The 27,711-nt window shown below is 33.7% G+C and overlaps 1 protein-coding gene across 3 annotated transcripts; it reads right to left on the reverse strand.

The window, feature by feature from the left end:
• Window positions 1–1,587: 1,587 nt before the first annotated feature.
• On the reverse strand, window positions 1,588–24,168 carry LOC149552447 (uncharacterized). 3 transcript variants are annotated; one of them, XM_089788011.1, is made up of 16 exons: window positions 23,638–23,774; window positions 22,787–22,907; window positions 21,225–21,356; window positions 20,726–20,935; window positions 20,526–20,636; window positions 19,989–20,072; window positions 19,740–19,858; window positions 19,445–19,546; window positions 19,113–19,229; window positions 18,822–18,887; window positions 18,640–18,706; window positions 5,698–5,751; window positions 5,037–5,117; window positions 2,165–2,224; window positions 2,020–2,055; window positions 1,588–1,925 (listed from the first exon to the last, which is right to left on the reverse strand). In XM_089788011.1, the coding sequence occupies exons 2-16, from the start codon at window positions 22,844–22,846 to the stop codon at window positions 1,812–1,814; spliced, it is 1,413 nt and encodes a 470-aa protein (XP_089644137.1). In that variant the 5' UTR covers window positions 22,847–22,907; window positions 23,638–23,774; the 3' UTR covers window positions 1,588–1,811. The 3 variants fall into 3 exon arrangements, with proteins under 3 accessions (XP_089644137.1, XP_089644135.1, XP_089644136.1); XM_089788009.1 differs by having other exon boundaries at window positions 19,113–19,232; XM_089788010.1 differs by having other exon boundaries at window positions 22,787–24,168.
• Window positions 24,169–27,711: the final 3,543 nt, after the last annotated feature.

The following is a 27,711-nucleotide window of genomic DNA, read 5'->3' on the forward strand; positions in this document are numbered from 1 at the left end:
AATATGCTACCTTTTAAAAAGGTATTGTCCTTGATGCTAATTAATTGTGCATTCTATATATATATATATATATATATATATATATATATATATATATATATATATATATATATATATATATATCATCTTTACTTATGACAACTTCAACAAGAAAGTACTTCAATTTAAAGAAGTAATATATGAATGTTCATATCCTAAGTTTCTTCATGTTTTTTTGGAAAACTAACTCAAGCTCTGAGATTGGGTATATCCTTGGCGTCTAGTTTGTATCACATTAATTGTGTTAAAATCAATGATCCCTCTCCTTTGTTGATGTATTATCTTCATCAAGTTTTCTTCTAAGAATTATGGAAATTCATTTTCTTCTCTTTTACTAAAGCCCCTACATGACACAACAAATTAATTTTATAGTACATTACACAAAACAAATTGATTTGTAGGTTAGAGAATGAATTTGGAAGAAACTTTTAGCCTCCTCATATATTATTGGAAACAATTATTAATGCTTCCATGCACCCTTATCTCAACCATCAATAACTCATAGAAACAATATTATTTTCATCGAATATTTCTTTGTGAAAACCTTAACTCTAAAAAAATCTTTGAATTGTGTTTCGAGCAACCTAAAAACTATAGACCGAAAAACTCAATATGGCCTTAAAAATATATTTTAAAAATCAACAAACAAATCACCAAAATAATATAAACATTCTTTCGAAAATAACCTCTAGAATTTTGAAAAATTTGCTTTACATATTATCTATAGTGTCAAGATCATTGTTTTGCTCCATATTTACCAAAACAAACTTTATCACAAAAACTGTCTTACAAGGTACAACTTGCTAATCCATTTCCAAGAGGATGCCTCCAATAGTTTTCATTTAGAATATATTACTCAATATGGTAATTAAATACACCTACTTCTATCTTCCATGAAAGGCAAACTACAAAAATCTATGTCCATGCTAACTTGTTAATCTAAAGAAAAATATAATAATGATAAGTTATAATGATAATATAACTTAAACAATGAAGATGGTCATAAATGGACTACTTGAAATCACATAGATATTATAGGATTAAAGGTAGGGTTTACCTTCCTTGTATTGTTGTGTGCACTTTGCCAATCTACAGATTCTCTCTAGCCCCACCATAACCTTTCACGTGATGGAAACCAAAAAAATCCACTACTAGATAAAACAAAGTGAAGAGAACTATAAGGACGAACCCAAAGCAATTAACCTAAAACACCACCCCTTAGACCAAATACAAATTAAAGTTACTTAAAAGACTGCCTCAACTAGCCTAATAAGAATTTGCAACCACGATGTGGGGAATATCGGTTACTATTGTCTCATGATAGTTATAATACTGTACCCATGCAATCTTCTATGAATATTAGCCCGTCACTCAATTTATGGAATCAATATTAATGATCAGCGTACAAAATTGTTTGAATGAAATACCTAGACATGCCTAAAATTGCAGTGACAATGTACCACTTAAAAAGGCTTATTATTTGTAGATTTACAAGAACTATTTTGCAGCATCACAAAATAACATCGGATCTCTGAAAATAAGACTTAATTTTGTTAATTCATCAAGAATTGCAAGCATTTATTTCTCATTAAAGAATTACAGTGCAAGTACTTTACATGTGAATAAAATTCCAGAGGAGGATTATTCGAAAACAATAAAAAATATTCTTACATGCCTGCCTTATTTTAAAAGAATTATGAGCTCATATTTACATTATCCATATCTTAAAAAAATTGAACACTGGATCAACTAGTTTGATCATCTGATTTGAATTAGGGCTTGGAGTTTGAATCCCCATAAGGATCAATCCAACACTTGTCTTGCTCAACCGCCTCAGTCCACCTTTTCTCGAAGATATTCATTTCATTATATGATCGTCTTCTCGTCTGCCAAAATTTCAACAGTTAATCGTCAGTAATTCATTCATGGCAGACTTTCCGGCCTCTGAGGTTTTAAGGGAAAAAGATCTAAGTAACATACCTCTATTCTTCTATTAAAGCTCACTTTGCGATGACCCTAATTCAAACATACACAAGATTTCATAAATTGCACAAGAAATCTAATGTAATCAATAGTCCTTTCATACAAGATTTTTATTTCCTACAAGGATGGAAGGGATCCTTACTGGATTTTTCACATTTGATGTCTCCGGTTGAGAAAGAACCTCAGGATTCTTTAAGTTTTCCTGCATTTTAAAATAACAAATTAAACCATGATGCTGATGCAAAACCCTTGAAATAAAGTTGAAATTTCTAATGATATCTACAAGACTGGGCTCCCGAAAGTTGAAAATTGCAGTAAAAAACAAACCACAAGGCAAAATGCCATTGAAATAAAGTTGAAATTTTCTAATGATATCTACAAGACTGGGCTCCCGAAAGTTGAAATGTGCAGAAAAAAACAACCACAAGGCAAAATGTGCAGAAAACAATAGACCACAAGGCGTATTTCTATCTGTCTCCTATTTCCTTTCTGATCAGGGTTAATTTGCTACTATTTTTGACAAAGCCTCTATGAAGATTTTTGCTATCGGGCAATTACAGTTTTCACCTACACGGTAGAAAACTAAATACAAGACTATTTTTCCGAATAGTTTCAAAATATAAGGTACAGAAATATATCACAAGACAGTAGTGTAAAGGCGCTTAACAAAGTTACCCAACATGAGGTGTCTTGGTGACAAATGTGGAGAACCACCACTGACGAAAAACAAAACTACTAAACTGAGATGGACAAGTCACAAAACTACTATACTGAAACTTCTTGTATCTATAAAAAAAATTGTATCAAGTAGAATTTTGAGCTAAAATCTTATCATTTTGACTGAGTCTTAAGTCAAGAGTTTGGTTTTGTTCATTACATGTCTTTTGTCATTTCCACAAAGGTTCAGTAAATTGAGCTCTCAATGCATCTCACACGGCGAATAAAGTAGTGCAAAAAATAGAAAAGGAATGGGCATGCTCAGCTAATCTATTGGATTTTTCTCAATGAGGAAGCTTCCAAAGTTCCAAACACTCATTGTTTCATTTCTCTAGGATGCAGTATCAGCTGCAACAAATTATAAAATTTTACTTGAAGAGGCATTGAAATTTTATCTCCACTCAAAAGTTGTTTCAACACTTGCAGACATGTTTCGCAAAAATACTGCGCCTATGCAAGACTAGTCTGTGGTGTCAATACATTCTTATTCAGAGAAGGCAAAGATGACATTCCTTAGAGAGTGCAGACACTTACTATTATGGTTGAACATGGAATGGAGCAAATTATGATGGTGCAATGATTATTTGTTTTATAAAATGACATGAAAGTAAGAGAAGGATCAAGCAAAGAAGATAAAAGAAAGCATATTGCCAAACTAGGAATGGAAGAAGAAACACCCACCTGTGAGAAAAATGGATAAAATGGGCAGGAAAAATGAGAAGATTAGCATACAAATGGGCAATGAGAGAAGCAACCCTTACCCAACAAGAAAAAGAAGTTGGCAAAGATTCTTGTGAAGAACGAGGCAAGGCAAGAAGAATTTTGTCAAAGAGGATTGGTAGAGATAATGACCATGGTTCAGCTGGGGAATAGACCCAAGGTTCAGTGATAATGAAAGACTCGATAGAGGTCAAAAGGGGGGGAACACATACAACTACTATTGTCCCACGCACATTTGTCCACTACACCATAAGGTCCTGATAAAAGTGCTCAAAATCTTCCCAGGCATAAACGATTTGAGGGCAATTAACCTATTTTCCAACTTTTCTCATAGGCTAATTGGTGTACAATGGAGAACTCCAACTTTATTGGAATTTCCATGATCTTAGTAAGCCTCGTGATGCTTTCAAAATGTAATGCAAGTCCTTTTGGAAGCTCTCCAAACATCTTGGAGAAGCAGCCTATTATAGATTGTTGTCAAGTTGCCTCAGTTCATCATCCAGACTCCATTATATGTCCTCAAGTGACTTTATGATATTGTCAGCCTTTCATATCTATCTCTTTTTGATGCTTTCCACAACTTGGCTGAATGAATAATTAAAATAATTACAACCTAAATTGTCCCAAGGACAATACTAAATAGGCAACTAAGGTATAATATTTACTGGAAAGTGTTTTCAGTTGTGCCTTCAGGGGAATGCCTAGGCAAAGGGGGTCTTTGCTCTGATTTTAAAAAAACATTATTTTAATTTAAAAAGGAGCTTTTAAGGGAAATGAGAAACTAATATTTTATGTATTTCACAATGTTATAAAAGGAGATTGAGAGCTCATCATTGAGGGTGGTCATGTTATGATATCAGCACTACATATGAGAGCAATTACATCTATCTCTAAATTTCTTGGGGATCAAAACCCTCTTGAAAAAATTGGTTACAACGATAAAATCCCCTAGTTGATCTTGGTGCTTTCATTCAGGAGTCATTATTGCACGTACAAGTAAAGTTTTTTCCAATTTGTTGCAAAAAATGGAATGTATTTCAATTTGTTTAATGCTTTCGTGCTGTTTGTTAAGGGCTTCTAAAAATTGTTTGGAGGGTTCCAGGATAGGTTGTACCATCCTATTAATCATCATACCATCAATGTATAAGTAGCTTGAGGTATCTGTCCTTAATATTCAGCTAATTTTGGTTAATGACCTCATTCTTTCCAGGCTGTATTGATTTGTGGGCAGAAATCAAAGCTTTTTGAGTTGTACTTCTTCACAAGGAGGCCATACTACTTAAGTAAGAAAGCATGTGAGGTGTGAAGTAAAATGCCCCTGTTTGGAAGTCCTTGTCACCTAACTGAAGGCGCTGTGAAGGGTAAATGATAGTCCAAGTATAATAAAAATCGGGGTTTCAATAACAAGTTGACATGGTCTGCTTTTTAGAGAGCAGTGCTACATGCATGCCTAGATGTCAAAGAATTCTCATCATATATTGGGCAATTTGCTTGTATGAAGATCATAAAATATCTATGGAGTAATATTACAATATAGTAAAAACTTGAATAAGCGCCATGTTAGATCATACACATACGTCATCATTTCCCAAAGATGGTATTGCTTGATGCACTATATATTCACTATCAATCACCCCAACATTCTTGCTTCTGTTTCCCTGTAAGACACAATTTTATACCATGTAAGATTCCACATGAAACAAAAGCAAAAAAATTACATTATTTGTCTAGACTAATGCAACTTTTGAACAATATATTTTGGTACAAAGGAAACTAGTAGCATCTATTTTACACGAAGGTAAACAAATGAAAATGTAAAAGCATGCTCAAAGATCTAAAGAGGCTGCTCTTTCATCAAATTGAACAGAGATCAAGTATCTGAGAGGCCCTCAAATCTAGTGTTATAAGGTATCAATTAAATAAATGAAAACCTTTTGGCTTTTTGTATCTCCTAAACAATAAGATGCCTATAAGAAAAAATGGCACAACACCATCAATGGCCTCAGGTGGAATCCAACTAGGTACTTTTTAGTAGAAAATAATAGATTTAAAAGAGAATGAATAAAGAAAAAGAATAGCATGTGATACATAAGAGGTCATTTTTCTTCATAATTTTAAAATGTGATGATTCTTGTGACCAAATAAGGATGTGGAAAATAGACATGACCTATCTCAAAGGAAAGTGAAACCCATAGACAAAGTGAACATAATATAATCAAGAACCCTTTACTGTTATACCTGTACGCAATAGCCAAGCTTCATATCAAGTCCCCAACCATGGATCAAATCATTCTACAAAAACCAAAATATTAGTTAAAAAAGTTGTAATGCTGGCAGCAGATGCAACTAAAATTACTCACAAAAATTTAAGAATGCTCATGCACAAATTTCAATGAAGAATTAAGTTTATCAAGCTAAAGTTCTATAGTTTCTTAGTTTTAAATAAATTCCATAAAAATTACAATAACTTTTTCATGAATTTAAAATCATTGAGAATATGTGTGTGTGCATTAATAACTACCACAAAAGGTTAGCTTCTCCACTTCTAATTCCCAAGCTTGACAATCCTTGCAATGAAGATGGAAAGATAGAGAGTTCAAAGTCAGACTTAGTAGAGCATAAATAAGCTGGGTCATGTCTTGGTCCAATCTTTTTTTATGAAAGCATTCCCATGTTAACTTTCTTTCATTCTTGTCAGTAAATTGATTATTCTTCGATTGACACCACCCAAACTAAATTCAAATCTACTTATTTTCAAAAAACAATGCTGGGAAGCAATGGTTCTCGCACATGGGGCACTGTGGAATGTGTTTTTGTATTTTCATACTAATCACAATTAAATCCAAATGGCAGACTAAACAATAACCAACACAATTATAAGAGTTACTATATAGTTTTCCTGTGTTGTTACAAAAGTGAACTAGGAAATTGAACCATTTATATTAGGCATTCTTGAGGACTGAAGGGTGAAAAGCATTTCACAGAACCAGGAACATTCATGTTAGAGACATGCATGAAGGTAAGAGAAACTACAAGCTACAAAAATTTCAACTAGTGCAAATAGTGCTGTCAACTTGTGTACAAGGAGGTTTCTTCTAGTCAATAAACTACAAAAGGCAAGAAAATAAGAGCTTTGTGTGGACATATGTTGCATAGCGATTGGTCTCATCTAATGCAAAAATGGAATCCTAAAGTGTAGTATCATTTCTTGATTGGAGTTGATCAACATATGGGTGGACAAAGAATAGTAATGTGCCCACCCTCTTTGCAACTTGTGGCCTTCAGCTAATAAGTGTTTGGAAAAGGAAACCTGAGTTTGGATTCCCAACAATCAATAAAGGGCATAGTTTTAGCATTGGATACTTGAAGAGCATCTGTGAAATTTGACATCTAAAAATAAATTAACATTGGAAAAGTTTTTTTATTGGATATTTTTTAAAATAACCAAAAACTTAGGCCCAAAATGGGCTACACAATTAACCATGAACTTTCACACCCAAATTCCTCCTAAAGGATTGTTGAAGGAAAAAATGCTCACATCTAGAACATTTTGTAACTAGGAAAAAAACTCAAAAGTCCTAGCATTGGTATTTCACACCAATATACAGTCCCTCTAATACTTTTGGTCTTAACTCAAAAAATTTCATGTATCTTTGTTTTAGTATGCTATCTCAACCATAGTTGGGACTTCAAAATTCATCTCTCTTTTTCCACCTACATATCCACAAATGGAATGAAAAGTAGAGAGTGTTCTACTCTTATTCAACAAACACTTTTCCATTGATATTTGTTATTGGCCATAAAGATTTGTGTGATTTGTTGAAGCAAGCATGGTTTTCTGGTACCCCTCTAAAGATCTGTCTTTAATAAGTTTGTGGTCATGAATCAGGTCATTCTTGTCATGTTATCAATGTCAACTACATCTTTTTCTTGTCTAGTTATAAGGTTATCAAATCGTGGTCTATTTTTTCAATTAATAATAGTTGTAGGTTACTCAAGGATAAACTATATAAAATGAAGATTAAGTCCCTGAATGATGGTAGCACTCGAAAGGAAAGAAGGAAATGGGGATGCCAAAGACTTGAATACAAAAAAAAATTGGCAAATGGCTGAGAAAAAGGCCCCAATACATTATCTAGGTGGAAATCCAATACAATGTCTGCAGACAAGTTTTAGCAAAACACAAAATCCTGCTTAAGCAAGATGAAAAGTCACACTTAGTATTAAATTGAACAACATAAATCAAAGAGGTGCTATTTAAAGGTGGACAAGCCATTACAGAATCACACAAAGTCAGAAATTAATGAGAATCAATCCTTAAGGCTCCATTTTGAAGTGGCATTATCCTCTCAAAGTTCACAATGTTTCTTCTAAGTGTCAAAGTGACTTGAAAACTTTTCCAATGTCTTTAAAATGACAAAAGCATTAAGTATACCCATGAAAACAAGGTAAACTAATTAAGTTGTTGGAATTGGCAACTGGAGGCAATGGCAATGCCAGTGCAAAAAGGGCCCTTGGGAGGGATAAAGGACTAGTGAAAAGGCACCAAACTGATTTAAGTATCAGAAAGTTGTATCTAAGTTGAGTGGAAAATCTAGATAAAATCACACCCATGGTGGTGGAAAGCTAAGCAAATATGCCTATCATGTAATGCTCTTTTTTCGGTCATAAGATAAGGTCGTAGTATCATCATAAAATTCGTCTATCATCGAAAGTGACAAAAAGATCATAAAACCATGTCAATGGAGTGCCACCACATTTAGTGATTAACATCTAGGAATTGATAATGAAATAAGCTAGAAAAGGGGGTGCCTTTAGGAAGTGACTTTGCCACCAAACAGTTCTACCTTATGTCAAAAAAGGTTGGAAATGCATTATGAAACTCCACCACAATGAAAAAAAACACAGGTATTTAGGCACCATCTTAAAATGGCTTATCCACCTAAAACATTTACTCAATACTTGGGATAACAGAAAATAGATTAGTCATGTGCACGAAACATAAAAGTGGTTAGGAGAAATCCATGCCCAAACCAGTGTTTTCAACCCTACATTTAGTCAGCCTTGAAGCAAGTATAAAAGTAGAGTTTTGAAGTAGAAATGCATAGATCGAGGATAATTCCCTGTCAAGCTTCACAAGTAAACTCTTACCTGCTATTCACAGTTTACTTAAGGCATTTTCCTTATACTTTTGCAGGTCTGTGCGGGGAGATTTTCAATTCCATCAGAGAAATTTCACAGATAGTGAAATCCTTTGCAATGTCTCTTTCCTTACCTCCTTAACAGTACTAGGAGTTCTACATAGACTTTTCATCTCTCCCCAACACAATTTTTATCTCCAGCAAGGTAATTGCCAAATATTTCAATACCAGAGTACTTGGACTGTGAAGAGGTCATTTTTCAAACCTTGAGTTATTATCAAAGCACAAGACTTCCAAAGTATTGCTGAGGGCTAATTTTTCAATTAACTAAGCGTGCCAATTTATTTTGGATCTATACTATGGTAAGAGCACTAGAGAACCTTAGAGAGCATTACGATAAAACCACTTACCATATTAGCACTATATGGATAAGATGCACCTAACTTCGCTGATTTAGTGTTCACTAGCAGTCATGTACCAGCAGCTGATAAATTTTTGGAGCATAGTAGAGACATTTTGAGATCACTTAAAAGCCATTTGCAATGGGCACAGAATCAACACACCTTGTTGGTATTAGTTTTTGAACCCCTAAACTTTTCCCCTTCAATTATATTTCCAAGTCTTTTCTATCATGTTATCAATCTCAATTACTACCTTTCTAGTCAAGGCTATGTCTATAGGTGTTGAAATCTCTTGTTCCTAATTATGTAAATGAAGAATGTTTGTCCCAAAAATGTCAAGAGATATTAAGACTAAGGAGCGCTCTATTATACACCAAATAGAGAAAGATAAGGAAATTGTTAAATGATAGGAAAATTTCTCTAGCACAATAAGATGTGTTCATATTTTGCCCCCATGTAAGATATCAAACTTAAGAAAAGTTGTTTTTGACTCTATTTTTCTTTTGTTATGTCCCGAATTCAAAAGGTATATCAAACTTAAGAAAAGTTGTTTTTGACTCTATTTTTCTTTTGTTATGTCCCGAATTCAAAAGGTGAGCACAAAATTTACAACTTTATATTTTTTCAAATTGTATTATCTTCTTTTAAATAGATAAGTAGTGAATGGAAATGATAAAAGTTCAACATTACAATTTCAAGCTTCATTGGGGAAAATGGTTTTAGGAGACAATTAAGGAAAACTCATCAAAGACAGATATTACGGTACAACATTTGACAACAGAAAAATAGAACAATGTTAATAAAAGCTTAGAAATTCTTACAAAAAAATTTAAAAATTCATCAGAAAGTCTCCAATGAGAATCAGATTAGAATGTTTTATGATGCTAAGATCAAGTTAAAAAACAATCCATCACTAAAGTTCTTTTGAGTACCTGAATAGCATCTTTTTCTCATCAAAACCAAAACATAAACAAAAGAAAGCGCCCAAATTTGTATAATGCCCTCAAGTGAATATTGGAGAGAAACTAAAGCGAAAAAAGGGAAGAAAATCAATAAATCTGAGTCTTTCATTCAAACTGATGCCCAACTGAACACTGAACTCCAATCAAAGCAGAATGAAGCTTTGGATTTCATCTATTTATCACATGAAACTTTGGATTTTACCTATTCATCACATTATGCTTCATCCATTTATCAAACTCTTAAAGCTTCTAGGCTTCAGAATCAAGCTTCAATTCGATTAATTTTGCAAGCTAAAGACCATTTTCAGCACCATTCAAGTTGAGATCAAACACAACATTCTTGGAGACCATTCTTTGACAGTATTAACATTCTATATTGCTATTCAATTCTTGCATGTTTCCTTCTAGATTCCAGTCCTATATCATAATATACTTTGAGAAAGCAGGATTCAAGATTTTGTTACTTCACAAATAATCAAACTGCAACAGTTTGACATTACTTCTAAGCATAAAAAAAGTCATGACAGGAGAACGAACAATATATAGTGCCATTCAACATACCAATATCAGGTGCTAAGGTTTCGAACTCATTTGAGCAACAGCTTCCACAATTTCCATTAGCTGGTTCAGGCCTAAGGTTATTTGTCAACCATCATAACCAGCAATACTTGGCACCTTTCAAAGAAATGACAATAAGATGGCTGTACTGGGGTTTCAAACATCAAGTTTCACCTGCTTCCAAAGGTTGCTAGCATTTTCCAAACACCTATCCGAATTGATACGCAGGAGATTATTTCCACAAGTAGTCAAATTGTGATATTCCTATCAGGATATAACTGTGTGATTTTGAGTCAAACTCATTGACCCATGTTTCATGAGTAGTGATTCAACATGAATCCATCTCTCATGAGAATAAATGGAACACTTAGCACTCATTGGATCTAGGTGATTCTCACAGGGGTGAAGCATTGGGATTCCCGAGAGGTCACCCATCCCAGTACTACTCCAGCTTGAGTGTGCTTAACTATAGAGTTTCCTCCATGGTTAAACCCAAAGCTTGCAACCCCATGCAAGCTTTGGGTCCCGGTGCTTCATCCCTATGAGCATCACCTAAATCCAATGAGTGCTAAGTGTTCCATTTATTCTCATGAGAGATGGATTCATGTTAAATCTCGAGAGGTCACCCATCCCAGTACTACTCCAGCCCGAGCGTACTTAACTACGGAGTTTCCTCCATGGTTAAACCCAAAGCTTACAACCACATGCAAGCTTTGGGTCCCGGTGCTTCACCCCTATGAGTATCACCTAGATCAAATGAGTGCTAAGTGTTCCATTTATTCTCATGAGAGATGGATTCATGTTGAATCACTACTCATGAAACATGTATTAATGAGTTTGACTCAAAATCACGCAGTTAAATCCTAATAGCAATAGTTAAGCGCACTCAAGCTGGAGTAGTATTGGGATGGGTGATCTCCCGGGAAGTCCCAGTGCTTCACCCCTGTGAGCATCACCTAGATCCAATGAGTGCTAAGTGTTCCATTTATTCTCATGAGAGATGGATTCATGTTGAATCACTACTCATGAAACATGGGTCAATGAGTTTGACTCAAAATCACACAGTTAAGTCCTAATAGCAATATCACAATTTGACTTCCTGTGGAAATTATCTCCTACTTATCAATTGATGAGCTTAAGGGGCTTTCTAATCAATGGTTCATAAGGCACAACAGTTGGTGAAGGTTTTGCAAATGGGGTTGCAAGCTTAGGGTTTAACCATGGAGGAAACTCCGTAGTTGAGCGCACTCAGGTTGGAGTAGTACTGGGATGGATGACCTCTCGGGAAGTCCCAGTGGTTCACCCCTGTGAACATCACCTAGATCCAATGAGTGTTAAGTGTTCCATTTATTCTCATGAAAGATGAATTCATGTTGAATCACTACTCATGAAACATGGGTCAATGAGTTTGACTCAAAATCACACAGTTAAATCTTGATAGCAATATCAAAATTTGACTTGCTGTGGAAATTATCTCCTACTTATCGATTGATAAGCTTAAGGGGCTTTCTAAAAAGGTCCATAAGGCACAACACTTGGTGAAGGTTTTACAAATGGGGTTGCAAGCTTTGGGTTTAACCATGGAGGAAACTCCGTAGTTAAGCGCTCTCAGGTTGGAGTAGTACTGGGATGGGTAACCTCCTGGGAAGTCCCCGTGCTTCACCCCTGTGAGCATCACCTAGATCCAATGAGTGCTAAGTGTTCCATTTATTCTCATGAGAGATGGATTCATGTTGAATCACTACTCATGAAACATGGGTCAATGAGTTTGACTCAAAATCACATAGCTAAATCCTAATAGCAATATCACAATTTGACTTGTTGTGGATATTATCTCCGACTTAACAATTGATGAGCTTAAGGGGCTTTCTAATGAATGGTTCATAAGGCACAGCACTTGGTGAAGGTTTTGCAAATGGGGTTGCAAGCTTTGGGTTTAACCATGGAGGAAACTCTGTAGTTAAGCACGCTCAGCCTAGAGTAGTACTGGGATGGGTGACCTCCTAGGAAGTCCCCGTGCTTCACCCCTGTGAGCATCACCTAGATCCAATGAGTGCTAAGTATTCCATTTATTCTCATGAGAGATGGATTCATGTTGAATCACTACTCATTAAACATGGGTCAATGAGTTTGACTCAAAATCACACAGTCAAATCCTAATAGCAATATCACAATTTGACTTGCTATGGAGATTATCTCCTACTTATCAATTGATGAGCTTAAGGGGCTTTCTAATGAATGGTTCATAAGGCACAACACTTGGTGAAGGTTTTGCAAATGGGGTTGCAAGCTTTGGGTTTAACCATGGAGGAAACTCCATAGTTAAGCGCACTCAAGCTGGAGTAGTACTAGGATGGGTGACCTCCTGGGAAATCCTGGTGCTTCACCCCTATGAGCATCACCTAGATCCAATGAGTGCTTAGTGTTCCATTTATTCTCATGAGAGATGGATTCATGTTGAATCACTACTCATGAAACATGGGTCAATGAGTTTGACTCAAAATCACATAGTTAAATCCTGATAGCAATATCACAATTTGACTTCTTGTGGAAATTATCTCCTACTTATTAATCAATGAGCTTAAGGGGCTTTCTAATGAATGGTTCATAAGGCACAACACTTGGTGAAGGTTTTGCAAATGGGTTTGCAAGCTTTGGGTTTAACCATGGAGGAAACTCCGTAGTTAAGCGCACTCAAGCTAGAGTAGTACTGGGATGGGTGACCTCCCGAAAAGTCCCGGTGCTTCACCCCTGTGAGCATCACCTAGATCCAATGAGGCTAAGTTTTCCATTTATTCTCATGAGAGATGTGTTCATGTTAAATCACTACTCATGAAACATGAGTCAATGAGTTTGACACAAAATCACACAGTTAAATCCTGATAGCAATATCACAATTTGACTTGCTATGGAAATTATCTCCTACTTATCAATTGATGAGCTTAAGGGGCTTTCTAATGAATGGTTCATAAGGCACAACACTTGGTGAAGGTTTTGCAAATGGGGTTGCAAGCTTTGGGTTTAACCATGGAGGAAACTTTGTAGTTAAGCGCGCTCAGGCTGGAGTAGTACTAGGATGGGTGACCTCCCGGGAAGTCCCAGTGCTTCACCCCTGTGAGCATCACCTAGAACCAATGAGTGCTAAGTGTTCCATTTATTCTCATGAGAGATGGATTCATGTTGAGTCACTACTCATGAAACATGGGTCAATGAGTTTGACTCAAAATTACACAGTTAAATCTTGATAGCAATATCACAATTTGACTTGCTGTGGAAATTATCTCCTACTTATCAATAGCTTAATGGGCTTTCTAATGAATGGTTCATAAGGCACAGCACTTGGTGAAGGTTTTGCAAATGGGGTTGCAAGCTTTTGGTCTAACCATGGAGGAAACTCCATAGTTAAGCGCGCTCGGGCTGAAGTAGTACTGGGATGGGTGACCTCCTGGGAAGTCCCGGTGCTTCACCCCTATGAGCATCACCTAGATCCAATGAGTGCTAAGTGTTCCATTTATTCTCATGAGAGATGGATTCATGTTGAATCACTACTCATGAAACATGGGTCAATGAGTTTGACTCAAAATCACACAGTTAAATCCTAATAGCAATATCACAACCTATCCCAACGATTATACCTATACATTAGTGTTATTTTAGATTATGACTAACATTATACAGCCTCCAAATTATGTTTTCTAGGTCTAGCTACTGACTGTGCCTACAATATATTTTCATAATCAATACATAGCAGCAGCCAAATCCTTGAAAAGCACTGTTAGCAAACTGACATCACAAAATTGCCTAATTTCAGTCTGCTACAGAAACTTCAAACCCGAAAGTAATTACTTGCAAACTGTACCTGCAAATTATCATTGTTCCAGTTTGTTGCAGTGATTACACTTCAAAAGCTTCCATGTCAAATTGTTGCAGGGCCACAAATATCCAAACTGTTACAAGTGGTTGTACTTGTAAAGAATTCATTGTCCAAATGTTCTAGCAATTTCATACCTTCAAATTTTTCAGATTCTGAGTTATAAAACATGCAGAACAGTTTAGCATGATAGAGTTGTGTGGAGGAGTCATCAAACCAATAGATCTATTTGCACTTGAGATATTCATGTCTAAGTAGCTTACAAAACATCACCATGACTGATTTGAAGACATATGATCATGGAAGAAATAGTGACAAGTTACTCCATAGACTGGTAGATATCAGACTCTTACAAGCAGCAGCATTCGCTATTACTGTATGATCCTTAGATCTGGTAGTAGCCTGCGCTTATCACTGTGATCCAAAGATGCAAATACAAACAAAAAGTTATTTCTCAATAAAAAGGTTGAACAGAGCCACTTATGTCCCATTGTATTAAATAGTTTATCTATATTTATAGTTTATCCCTTTTCATGTGTCTTTATACCCACCTTCATATATCATTTTCATAGCTGTGAGTATCACCTAGATGCAATGAGGGCTAAGTGTTCCATTCATTCTCATGAGAGATGGGTTCTTGTGAACCACTACTTATTAAACATGGGTCAATGAGTTTGAATCAAAAAATATACAGTTGAATCCTCACAGAAATATCACAATTGTAAGTCCTGATGCTTCATGCTGTGAGCATCACCCAGATGCAATGACTTCTAAGTGTTCCATTCATTCTCATGAGACATGGATTCTTGTGAACTACAATTCTTGAAACATGGTTCAATGAGTTTGACTCAAAAACAACATAGTTGACTTGTGATAGTAATATCACAAGAAGAAATAAGGATTTCATACTTAAGTTTAATCGTGCAAACCATTATAATTGTGAGCCAAGGTTTGTTATAAAATTTTAATGGGAAATTACACTACTTGTTGACTTTAACATGAAGGTTCATAGAAATTCACATGCAAGTCAAAGTTGAGATAAATCATAAGGGTGAAAATTGCATACCTTGCAAGCTTGCACTTTTCCCCTCTATTTTGGGGGCTCACTTTGACTCAATTGTCCCTAGTGCAAATAATGCATTACAAGTAGCATGTTTCTATTTAAATGTTGGTAGTTAGATTAAAACTAACCTAATTATATCTCTACACATTCTAAGAGTTTTACTTCAACATGTGTGTTGCATTCATTGACTTAAGGAGCACTCGTAGTGTATAAATGACATCCTAATTCCCAGGTTTGATTTCAACTCCAATCCTAACCCAGCTCCCTACTATACATTACTTTTCAATTGAGCATGAAATGAGATTTGTATACTAGAAATACGAATAGATTGTCGATAATAATACTACAAGTGCAAGCTCCCATGAACAAAAAGAATGTGTGTCCATCTAATTTGCCAAGGTACTCTTAGAAAGTCTATCCTATGCTTAGGATGCCTAATGTCTACCTACTTTAAAATGTGTACATTTAGATATTCACACATGAATATACAATAGGAATGACAAGAGCTCTCAAACTATATGGTGCCAATTGTCAAAATTACATGGAGCTGAAATGCAAGGCACAACTGTACAATGTTAATTCAATTATTGCATAAGTATGGCCCAATACAAAGTCATGAAAGAAGAGCATGTGCTTGCATGAACAATTGTGCACAATATTCAAAAGCATAAAAATTTGGAGTGGACAATGTGTGAGGAGACATGGTAAAGATGCCAAAGCTTGCACAAAGAACCTCTAATGTGGCATTGTTGATGGACATGAGATTGTTGCATTTACAACTAAGTTGTGTTGAGTTGTATTGTTGCTCATAACTAATGACATTGATGATTAACATGTGTGACCATACTACTAGCTTTACATTTATGAATTATGCATCATGGTGCTATCTAGAGAAAACATGTTAATAGCACAAGAGATGTAACAAAATGAGCATATGTGCAAGACTTGTGGTTTGAAGCAAATGCACAACTTGCACTTCAATCATTGCCATCAACTTACATCAACATCTACTTCATAAGTGACAAAATGGGCATAACACATGGTTGCTTGGCATGTTTCGGCCATTATACAAAGCATTAGTTTTTGTCCAAGGATTTGACCAAGAATAAGACCTCACATAGAAAGCTCGTAAAGACATCCATTAGCATTGCCAATTTTAAGACATAGATGGACAAGCCAAGAAAAAATCAGTTTAGACATAAGATCTGCACATCATTTCCACAATTAGGGTTGGATTTTCAAATCAAGCTAAACTCTATATGCATGAAGATCATTCCCATGGTGTGGAATGACCAAATGCAAAGAAGAGAACAATCAACAATTTATCAGAGTATACCCAAACCATAAATAATCACAAACACTAACTGAGGTCACTGAGGACAATCTTCACCAAAGAATTCCATTGCCGCAATTGAAGCCAAGTCCGCATTCCTACTTTAATGTTACCATCTCACCTCATTATATTAGGATTAGTTGCTCATCATTGTGTGATTTATTGCTTTAGCATAGAATCTTAGTAAAGAAATGTGTTTTATAATTTATTTCTTTAAACAAGTCAAATTCAATTAGGTAAGTCAAATACATATTCCTTCTCGACATGTCCAATATTTCTATTTGCACAAGACTATCAAGTTTGGTTACAAACAAACATACATCAGCCTTACAGAGTAAACCCCAGACACACCAGTCTTACCTCACTTTAAAACAAAACATTGAGATCTAATTTATTATTTAGAATGATGAATAGAAATCTCCACGAGCTTCTTCTGGGGCTACGATGACCCACTTTCCGGTTTGAAAATATTTTACTGTTCAGATGTTCTCTATCCAAAAAAGAAGCTTATCAAATAAGACTCCTCTTTCTAATCCGAAACTGCTTTAGAACTCAAAAAAGTTCCCTGTGTGTACTCTTCTATTTTGTTTTTAATTCTGTTATGTTCTACATTTGTTCATTCTTTTTGGTATTCTTAATTCTGTACAATTTAGATTAACACCAAATGGCACCATAATTATTAAGTCGCTGATTTATGAAACTAAAATTTACTCCTACATAATATGCCAAACATCACAATACACTATATGTGACATTGTTATATGACTTTTATAGGCTGTCCTACCAAAATGACTCCCTAGAAGTTGTTATCTACTTTTAAGATGCAGGTACAGCATTATTCAATTATCTACAATTACAGTACATTCCTGTGCTTAAAATTTGCATTCAATGGTAGTTCCTATTTTCTATTAGTGCAACAGATCACCCAATCCCTTAAGAACACACAGTGTATACTCAAGTTACCCTGATTTTGAAAATGCCATTCCAGTACCTATACCCGCATTGCAAACAAGAAAAACATGGTTTTGAGTGAAACTCATTTCTATGGATGGTTAACGCACATTACATCATGTTCTGAGGTTTTATTAACATAATAGAATCCATCCTACTTACTAATGTGGTTCTCAGTATATGCTTTCAAACTCTAGAATTATCATATATATTTTGATGCAATTATCAATAAAAATATAATCAAGTGATCAAGTTAGTTCTGAGTTTTTCTTGGCATAAAAGCATTATTTCACTTACTAATATGATTCTCATTCTATACTCTCAAGCTCCAAATTTCTCAATTGTATTTGATAAAAACATCAATGGAAAATGAAGTGAAACGGAAAAAAGGAAACTTTGCTAACTGCAAGAAGTCATCCAATCCCTATAGACACAAAAAAGTACACCCAGGTCGCCCTAATTTTGAAAATGGCATACCAATACTTATATCTGTATACATATACAAGAAAGCATGGTTTTTAGTGGTTTTCCATATCTAAAGATAGGTGATTACATCAATTTTGGATGTTCTGAGGTTTTATTAGCATGATTAATCTATATCACTTACTATTGTAGCTTTAACTCTGTCATTTCTATTTTGATGAAACCATCAATAAAAATTAAACCAGTGACCAATTTGAAAATCCTGAATTTATCTTGGCATAATTACAGCGATTTGGGTGTTCTAAGGTTTAATTAGAAAAGAAAGCATCTATCCCTCTTACTTATGTGATTCTCATTCTATGCTTCCAAGCTCTAAAATCACAATTTATATTTGATGCACTATCAATATAAAATAAACAAGTGGAACAAAAAAGGCATACTTCAACATATTGAAATCAAACGTTTAGAAACATATACCTGGATCATACCCCATGTACAGCGCCATGCAGCCCGGGAGAATACAGGAGCCATCATCTCTACCCATCTAAGTATGAGGTAGAAAAATTGCAACAAATTAGTACAATTCACCACAAAAATTGTTAACATATATGTTGTAATGATCTCTTTAACAATGGATTTAACTCATTCCTAAGTCTTACCCAGTACAAGGAGGTGCAGTGCTATTTTCAGAGCATCGATGACCACCTCGACTTTTATACATCCTCCTGAAGACCACACACCAAATTTATGATTGGACAATATCCCATACATAGAATTTCTAGATTCTCTAAACTATGGACTGATATTATTCAAAGAGTGAATATTTGACAAGTTTATTCTAAATCCAAAAAATAATCATTTTCTTCTCCATGGAATTTTTCTGTAATGCAGTTTGATCTAACAGCATATAACTCTATAACAAATATAATCAATAGACTAGAAAATCTTACCTGTGGACCCTTGACTTTTTAACCCTTGCTGTGATTTCATGGTGAACCTCTGACTTAGATACATCCAAAGCAGGCTGTGAAATTTCCAATCCTTCTTCCTCCATAATAGCCAAGTATCTACTGGTTTTACATATTAGTAATGTCATAAAAATATTTACAATTAAAAAAATTGTACAGAATCCATTAGCGATGCTAGCACTATAGGATATTAGAAAATTCTTGTCCACTCATTCTAATGCTTAATTTAGTCTCATTCCTATGCTTAATGCTTAACTTATGAATGAGTTAAACCCTTTGCAAATTTAAATAAATACAGTGTAAGTTATGCATACCTATCTGCATTGAAATTTTCAACTCCAAGATCCTCATCCCAAAGGAAGATATAATTGTAAGTGGCAACTATATCTGGATGCAAGAATCTTTTGGCAAACCACCTTGAATGGAAATGCATTCCAACAATCAGAATCTCAAAAATTTTAAAAATCAAGAATTCATTAACCATGCCTTCAGAATGCATTTTATATAATATATCATAAGAAAAGCTCTCATAATTCCCTTTGCCAAATACTTCATTGCTAAAGAAAAAGGAACTTTGAAGGCTGGTGGTAGATTGGTTGTCAATATTACCACTTGGTTTGATTAATTGCAGCCACATGAATAGCCCTCTCACTCCCTTCCAAATCACTCCAATTATCTATTACCCCATCATAATGGAATAGCATCACAGTAAAGTTCTTTGGACAGAACTGGAAACAGAATCATCATGAACTATAAAATTAGTATCATAATTTTAAACCTGACTCGATTCCCTTTCAGAGCAAAGTTCAAAAGTACACAGAAAAAGCTATTCAATAAAATATATAACCAAAGATATACCTTCTCAAGCATTTTCTTCACATTTTCTTTCTGCTTTATTCCTACTGCAATTGCAAGCAAGTTCTCCGGACTTTTTCTTTTATCCTGTCAAAAACATAGTGGTGCAATAATCAATGGATATGTCACAGATGATGATTATGATGAATCAAGAGAATACACAATTTCATGGCATACTCAAAACCAAAAAGTATTTATAAGTTTCCAGCTACCCAGATAACTAGAAAAAATGCAGGAGTTAAATTATGTTGACTGCATTAAAATTGCCTATCTAAAGCGTTATTTGTTTTTATTACCTGAATGTTAGCCCAAGACTGAGAAACAAAGGTCGTGGTTCAAAAGCATGGATGTTATGTTTTAAAAGGATGCAAGGATGCAAGTGAGGAAGAAAATAAAATCAAATCCCTAAATTATGATATAATGAACAAAAAACAACATGAAAAAAGTTCAAGCAATGGAAAAAAGTTCAATGCCCTTTCTAATCTATTATATGAACATTTCTTAGCATCTGCATAATTTCAAAGGTCAAGTTCAACTTACCTCCACCATAGGATCACCCCACAATGACCGCATCTTGAGGTCTGAGGTTTCCTGCACAACTGCTTTTGGCAAGGCTCCGCTTCCACCAATGCATTTCTCTTCATACTTTACCTGACAAGTCAAAGGTTACTGAAATATGACACTCAATTTAATAGTCCATTTGTTAATATCAACTACAAGAATAAGATAGAAAATCAAACCTCAATTCCTTTTGAATCAGTCATCTGCATAGTACTAGGGGCAGACTCCTGCATCATATTAGGAGCAGGCTGCTGCAGAGGACTAGAGACAGCCTCCTCTATAAGACCAGAAGCTGGAGCCTTGGCAAAGGACACATTTTTCTGTATACCATTAGACTCTACAGATAAGTGATCATGTATGTCATTGGAGCTCTGCCATATTGACGATATCTGTTTATGTAATATCCACATAACAGCATTTAGTATTTCTCAAACCCTTAAATTCTCAACAACAAACTTACTTCAATATCTTTTATATCCTAAGTTCAGAAGCCAGAACCAATGAAGGAAACCATCTTTATGGTACAGACTGACTTCAGTGACAATTTGTAGCTTGTATATGTTAACTTCTAGCTATCGGCAAGATGCTACAAATGTGCTCTGTCAAAGCAACTTATGTCTGATAATGAAATATGAAAAGAATAACAAGAAAAAATATTGAAAGTAGTGAATATCGTACTTGTGTATTTCTATTGTAAAGAGCAAAGCTGCCAATGACAAAAGCTAGTAGTAGAAGTCCTGTCACTGAAAGAAATCTGTGGCGGCAACAAATATTTTGCCATGTCCAATCTGATTGAGATGGGCCTTCAATCTGTAAGCAAAGAGTAAAACAAATCTTAAGAAATTAAACAGGTTCAAAAATCTGTCTTCCACAGCAATCCACCACTTACAAATTATTAATGTCCAGTCCATCTTAACTTCAGAACAAAATCAAGTCTGTTTATTTGATCTACTCTAACTGTAAGAGTTAACATTCTTTTGAGCCCCAAAGACGTGCAGAAATAGTATTCTTTCAAGCTCTGGGACCCAGACAGAGTGCAGGCACCACAGATTATTTAACTATGTGCCATAAGATCCTCAAGCTCAGTGCAACCACAATGAAGGAATAAAAGCATTGCTTGAAGTTGAGATAGAGAAAACAATCAGCGTGAGTTTAGCATTTACTCCTTGAATCTTTAAAGCATTAATTTTAAGACAAGTTTAGAAGTTGAACATAATTCAAGCCTTTCATTTCTGCTGGGTGAACTGTTAGAATAGTTCTCTAGATGTTAATTTGGGAATGGAATTAAAATTTAAATGTAAAATTTGAAAAATTGGTAGGCAAATGAGCTTCCTACCCAACGTGAGTTCTTGACTACAACTTATTACATGTCATTAAAATCTAGTAACAGATAAGTGCATAGCTCATCTTCGAGGTCTTCTATTTTCAACTATCACTATCTTAAACTTTAAGCTATCTGTAGCTGCCAAATTCATTTGAAGAACAACGCTTGTGATTGCATTCAAGTCCTAGTTTCCTACAAAACAAAGCAAAAGAATTCCGTGGCATCTAGTTTCCAACAAAACAAGGCAAAAGAATTCCGTAGCATCTTGTATTTTCCACATAGTTCAATTGTAAGCAGAAACCAGAAATGAACAATTCTGATCACTTACAGCCTCTGAAAACCATTTTGACAAGAAGCCCTACTGGGTGATTTATGTAGCAATTACAAATAAGCGTTGGTCCACTGGAATGGATTGCCCTTTCAGGGCAGGTACACATCATAAATTGTGATGCATTCCCTTCTGGTAAATGGTTTTGCAACTGGGCTTCTTAGCTCGGGTATTTTGACATTGTAACAAATGTATTGGATCCCTGAGATTCACCACCTCCAAATATAGATGAAAAGAATGGAATGCAGCAATGATAGCCATGCCAAATCTATTAAGGTGAGCACCGTAATAGTTAAATGAAGGATATGCTTCTAGTGGAGGTCCAGAAAGAATCCTTGAACAGTTTCTGCACTAACATGAGGAAGTATACAGTTGATAGTACCTTCATGTAGTATGGAAACATTTCGGTTTCAAGATTTAGATGAAAAACTAATCAAATGGGAATCTGAAAACCGCACAAACCTGCACAATGCCAGATTCCCATACTATGCCACTCTTTCGTTTGCATGAAGCTAAACAACAATTTGCCACTAATACAACCAGTTCTGAGGATTTGAGCTAGTGGAAAACGGCAAACAGGTTACTTACAGATAATTGTTTGCAGCTGCATTTTCCTGCTATCTTCTGCATCAGGCAAGAGAAGCCCATTGTCCCTCGCCTCAGCTCAATGTTCAGAAAAAACGGCTCACGTCATCAACATTTGCATATCCTGGACCGACGATGGCATAACATCTACAAATTTCGACTCAATTGGATATAAAAAATAAATGAGCGGCATACAGTCTGACACTTTTAATTACATTACGGGACCTAATTAGTTTTACTGAGCTGTGTTTACTGCAGCTCAAGTGGCAGTAATTCCGGGAAAACAGACAGTTCAACAACCCCTTCACATAATGTGATAAGCATAACTATACACTTACGGCGTCATATACCAGTAGTACAAACATCATGTTCTTAAGAAAAGATGTGAATTTTGTATATGCATTCAGACAAAATTAGAAAAATCCAAAAGCTTTTCGAAAATAATTGAAAAAAAAGAATGGAATGAGTAATGAGGGGGAGCTCAACCGAATAGAAAGGGAAAGAAAGTATATTTTTGGATGAAAAATCATCCATATCACGAACAAATTTGCGGGCAAAAATAGAGGAAGAAAGTCTTCGGCACCATCACATACAGATGAACTGGGACGCACAATACAGGACTACTCGACTCTGATTTCGAATTCAAAACGGGAATACTCAACTTTGATATCCAATTGAGCGAATCTGCGATCAAAAGCTAAGAAATTTTTCGACATCGTTCTGGTCGCAATGCAGAAAGCATTGCTCTTAGACCCAAAAAAGGGAAACGAGAATCGTACAAGACGCGGTATCAAAGAAAGCGAGCAGGGTAAGCTATGAAAAAGGGGTTAAAGCTTAGTCGATCTGGCACTCACATGGACATTTTTGGAATGGGATTCTTGTTTGGAAGAGAAGCCTCAGTCCAAAGTCCAGCTCCGACTGTTTTGGATGCTCAGCTGTCTGCCAGATGTTAGAAAAACCAGTACTCCAACTCCCAACAACCTCTACTTACCCAATCCTTATTTATATCACTCCAAATTACATCATTCAAATAAACCTGCGACAGATTCGGTTGTCAGTTCGCCGAGACGGCGACTTCTATTAATCTAAAATTGCTTATGTCGGTTGCTCACATGTCGCTTCTTTTCGCATCCAAAAAAAGTGAGTCGCGCTAAAATGGTGACTCGTGGTGGATCACTTTTGGCAAATTTTTGGTACGGGCACCTCTCTTCTATATAGAGAGAGGAATATAATGTTTAAAAGCTTCGTTTATTAATGGCGATTGATGGCTTCTCTGTCTAGGGAGAACAATATACAGCTCTTCACTTGAAACACATAAATTTATACAGTTCCACCGCCCCGAGATCCAATTATTTTATCTAACCTGCATTGGTCCTCCCAAAATTTGAGGTTCAAGTATCGAAACACCTAAGTCTATGAAGGACTTGGGATAGTCTTCCTTACAAATGCATCCTTGACCCAATTTTTTAAAAATCTAAAAACACAGTGAAGTTTTTTTAAAATTTTCAAGACTTGATTTTCACGATCTGCATATTTTTGTGATTGAAAACAACAAAAATTTTGAGAAAAAAAAATTATATTTGACTTTTTTTTAACTTTAGTGCATGTATGCCAAGGACTTGAGGGTGAAATTTGTTTTGAAAAAATTAAAATTTTAAAGATTTAGTAGTGGAGCACATGCTTCAAATTTTCAATTTACATTTAAATTTTTATTCTACTTTAGTCAATTCTTTGCTTACAATATGATGTCACATCAATTGGTTTATTATCAAGGTGTTCAAAAAGAATACACTAAATGAATACACTTCATTCAATTATGAGCAATCATCATCAACACTCACAACTTTAAAGTTACAACTATTGGTACAATATTGTTAAAGATATTGCATGTTAAATAGTCTATTAACCTTATTATCGGGTACTCAACTATTGAATCCTCTCCCCAAGTGATTATTTTTGTAAGGGGTTGGATAGAAATCCATGTGAATCATCGAAGAGTTGATCACAAACCTTAGAAAACACATAAGATCTTAAATCTTAGCAATAAAGTCTATATAGCACAAGCAAGAATAAATGAATAAACAAAGAATAATACCTTCATTGTTGTCCTCAATTTTCGTAGGTTGTAGTTCTTGAATGATGATGAATGATTGATAAGAATTCGAGTATGATGACGACAATGATCCATATTGATTGTTTAGTTATGATTTGGTTTGATGACAGATGATTGATTTATAGATTGTTTGATATAGATTAATGGTGGAGATCTAATAAAAGATTGAAAATGAACGAATGAATTCAATGAGACAAATTGATTGTTATATTTAGAAGACAATCGATTGCATGATTTACTTAGACTAAGTTGATTGAACTCACACTAAGTGAGTTGTAGTTCATGGGAAGAAATTAGGATTAAATAATTATAAAATAAAATTTTGATTTCATTTTAGAATAAATGCATTTAGAAAAATGAGTACTTAACTAAATTAAAGAATCATTTAATTATAGAGGACAAATAGCTAATCAATTGATTGAGAGGAAGAAATTAAGATTAAATAATTAAATGAATAAGCATTTTATTTATTTTAAAAAGAAATATAATTAGAAAATTAAATAGTTGAATAATTTAGACAATTTATTTAATTAAAAGTCATAGTTATCAATTTAAATAATAAAAATTACTAATTAATTAATTATAAAAATTTAAAAGAGTAAAATTAACTAAATAATCAAAACATACAAATCAATTAATCAATTTACCAATTTAATAATTTAGAAGAAGAATAATATTTAATAATTAAAGCTATTGATTATTTAATTCTTAAGAAGAATTCGAAAAGGCATCAAATTAGTTTATTATCCAATTCATAGAAAAGAATTAGTTACTTAATCAAATTAATAATTATTATTATTTTTAAATAATATTAAATAACTCAAATTATTTAATCGCGTGCGTGAGAAGAGAAGTATAAAAGAATCAAATAAAATAGTAGTTGCTTAAATCGTATGCATAAAAAAAAGTTATCTAAAGTAATCAATTTAATAATTATATTTTCTTAAATATAATTATTTAAACTTGTTCATGAGAATGAATTTTAAAAAATCAATAAGGTACTATGTAATTTATATTTCTCAAGAAAATATTTCAACAATTTAATTAAATAATAATTTTATTTTTAGAAAATAAATTAAATATTTTTTTACCATTCAAAGAGATAACTAAATTAAAGTAATTCGTTGTGTTATAAAAGAATATATAGTTAATTAAATAATTTTAATTATTACTTAATTATAACATATTATAAGAAAAATATATTTAAATTAATAAAGAGTGGAATGGAATTAAATAATTATTATAATGCAAGAATAAATTGATTAAATAATAATCATCATTATTTAACTAGTAGTTGCAAGCTATTGTGCTTGCAACGATGAGTACTAGGTGTTTACTTTAATTAAAATAAAATTTAATTATGTAATAAATCAAATAAATAATATTTATTTATTTAATTTATCATATACTAATAAATTATCATCTAAAAATTATTCCCATTAAAATCTATTATGAAAAAATAATAAGAAAAAGCAATAAAAAAATAACACGTATAAAGTGGAGCAAAAAATATAAACTGAAATTAATTATAAAAACTAAAAACTAAACTAAGGGAAGTCTCGGTGCTTAACCTCTATGAGCATCACCTAGATCCAACGATTCCCAAGTGCTCTATTTATTATTATAAGAGATGGATTCTTGTAAATCACTACTCATTAAACATGAGTCACTCAAAAACTACATAGTTAAACCCTTGTCACAATATCACAATTTAATTAATTAAATGAGACAAATTGATTGTTATATTTAGAAGACAATTGATTGCATGATTTACTTAGACTAAGTTGATTGAACTCACACTAAGTGAGTTGTAGTTCACAAGAAATTAGGATTAAATAATTATAAAATAAAATTTTGATTTCATTTTAGAAGAAATGCATTTAGAAAAATGAATACTTAAAGAATCATTTAATTATAAAGGACAAATAGCTAATCAATTGATTGAGAGGAAGAAATTGAGAGGACAACAATATCACAATTTAATTTGTTGTGGAAAATATATCTTGCTTATTAATTTAAAGTCTATTAGCTTAAATATATGAATATAATCATTAAAGAAATTTAAAAATAAACTAATTTAAAAGCTACAACTTAAATATATGAAAAAATTAATCATTTAAAAATAATCTCTATAAAAAAAATATTATGAAAAATTAATATGAGAAATATTTTTTAAAAATATTAATAAATAGTAACTCCCACAAATATCATATTGGCTAAACTAAAAATCAATATTTAAATGAAAACCTATACTAATTTAAAAAATAAATTAAAATAATTTAAGAACTAAAACTTCAATCATACACATATCTTAATTGCTAATCATATTTGTTAAACTCAAAATCAGTATTTAAAGTTTTAAAAAAAAACTAATTTAAAAAATAGATTGAAAAACTAAAACTTAAACAAATAATTTAAAAAATTAAAAATTAAACTAATTTAAAGTTTATTTACTTAAATATATGAATAAAATAATTATATAGAAAATCTCCTAAAATTAATGTGAGAAATATAAATAAAATATAGAAAAAATAGAAACTCCTCCCACAAATATCTTATTGGCTAAATTAAAAATTAATATTTGAAGTAAAAAAAAAATTAAACTAAAATATTACAAAATGGCAAGCAGAGCTAAAAGAGTGAAAAATGTGAAAACTACGAATTGTTCAAATATTGCCAGACATTTTCCAAACAAATTTGCAAATTCGAAAAGACATAGGCATCTGCACTCTTACATACCAAACACCCATTGCCTGAGTAGCCCTAATGTGCAAAAAAAAGTGGATGATTTAGGATATGTAGGCACTATGGTATC

This window comes from Cupressus sempervirens, chromosome 6 (genome assembly GCF_028749045.1).
Source record: "Cupressus sempervirens isolate cs-2001-9-10 chromosome 6, ASM2874904v1, whole genome shotgun sequence".
In the NCBI taxonomy this organism is placed as follows: domain Eukaryota; kingdom Viridiplantae; phylum Streptophyta; class Pinopsida; order Cupressales; family Cupressaceae; genus Cupressus; species Cupressus sempervirens.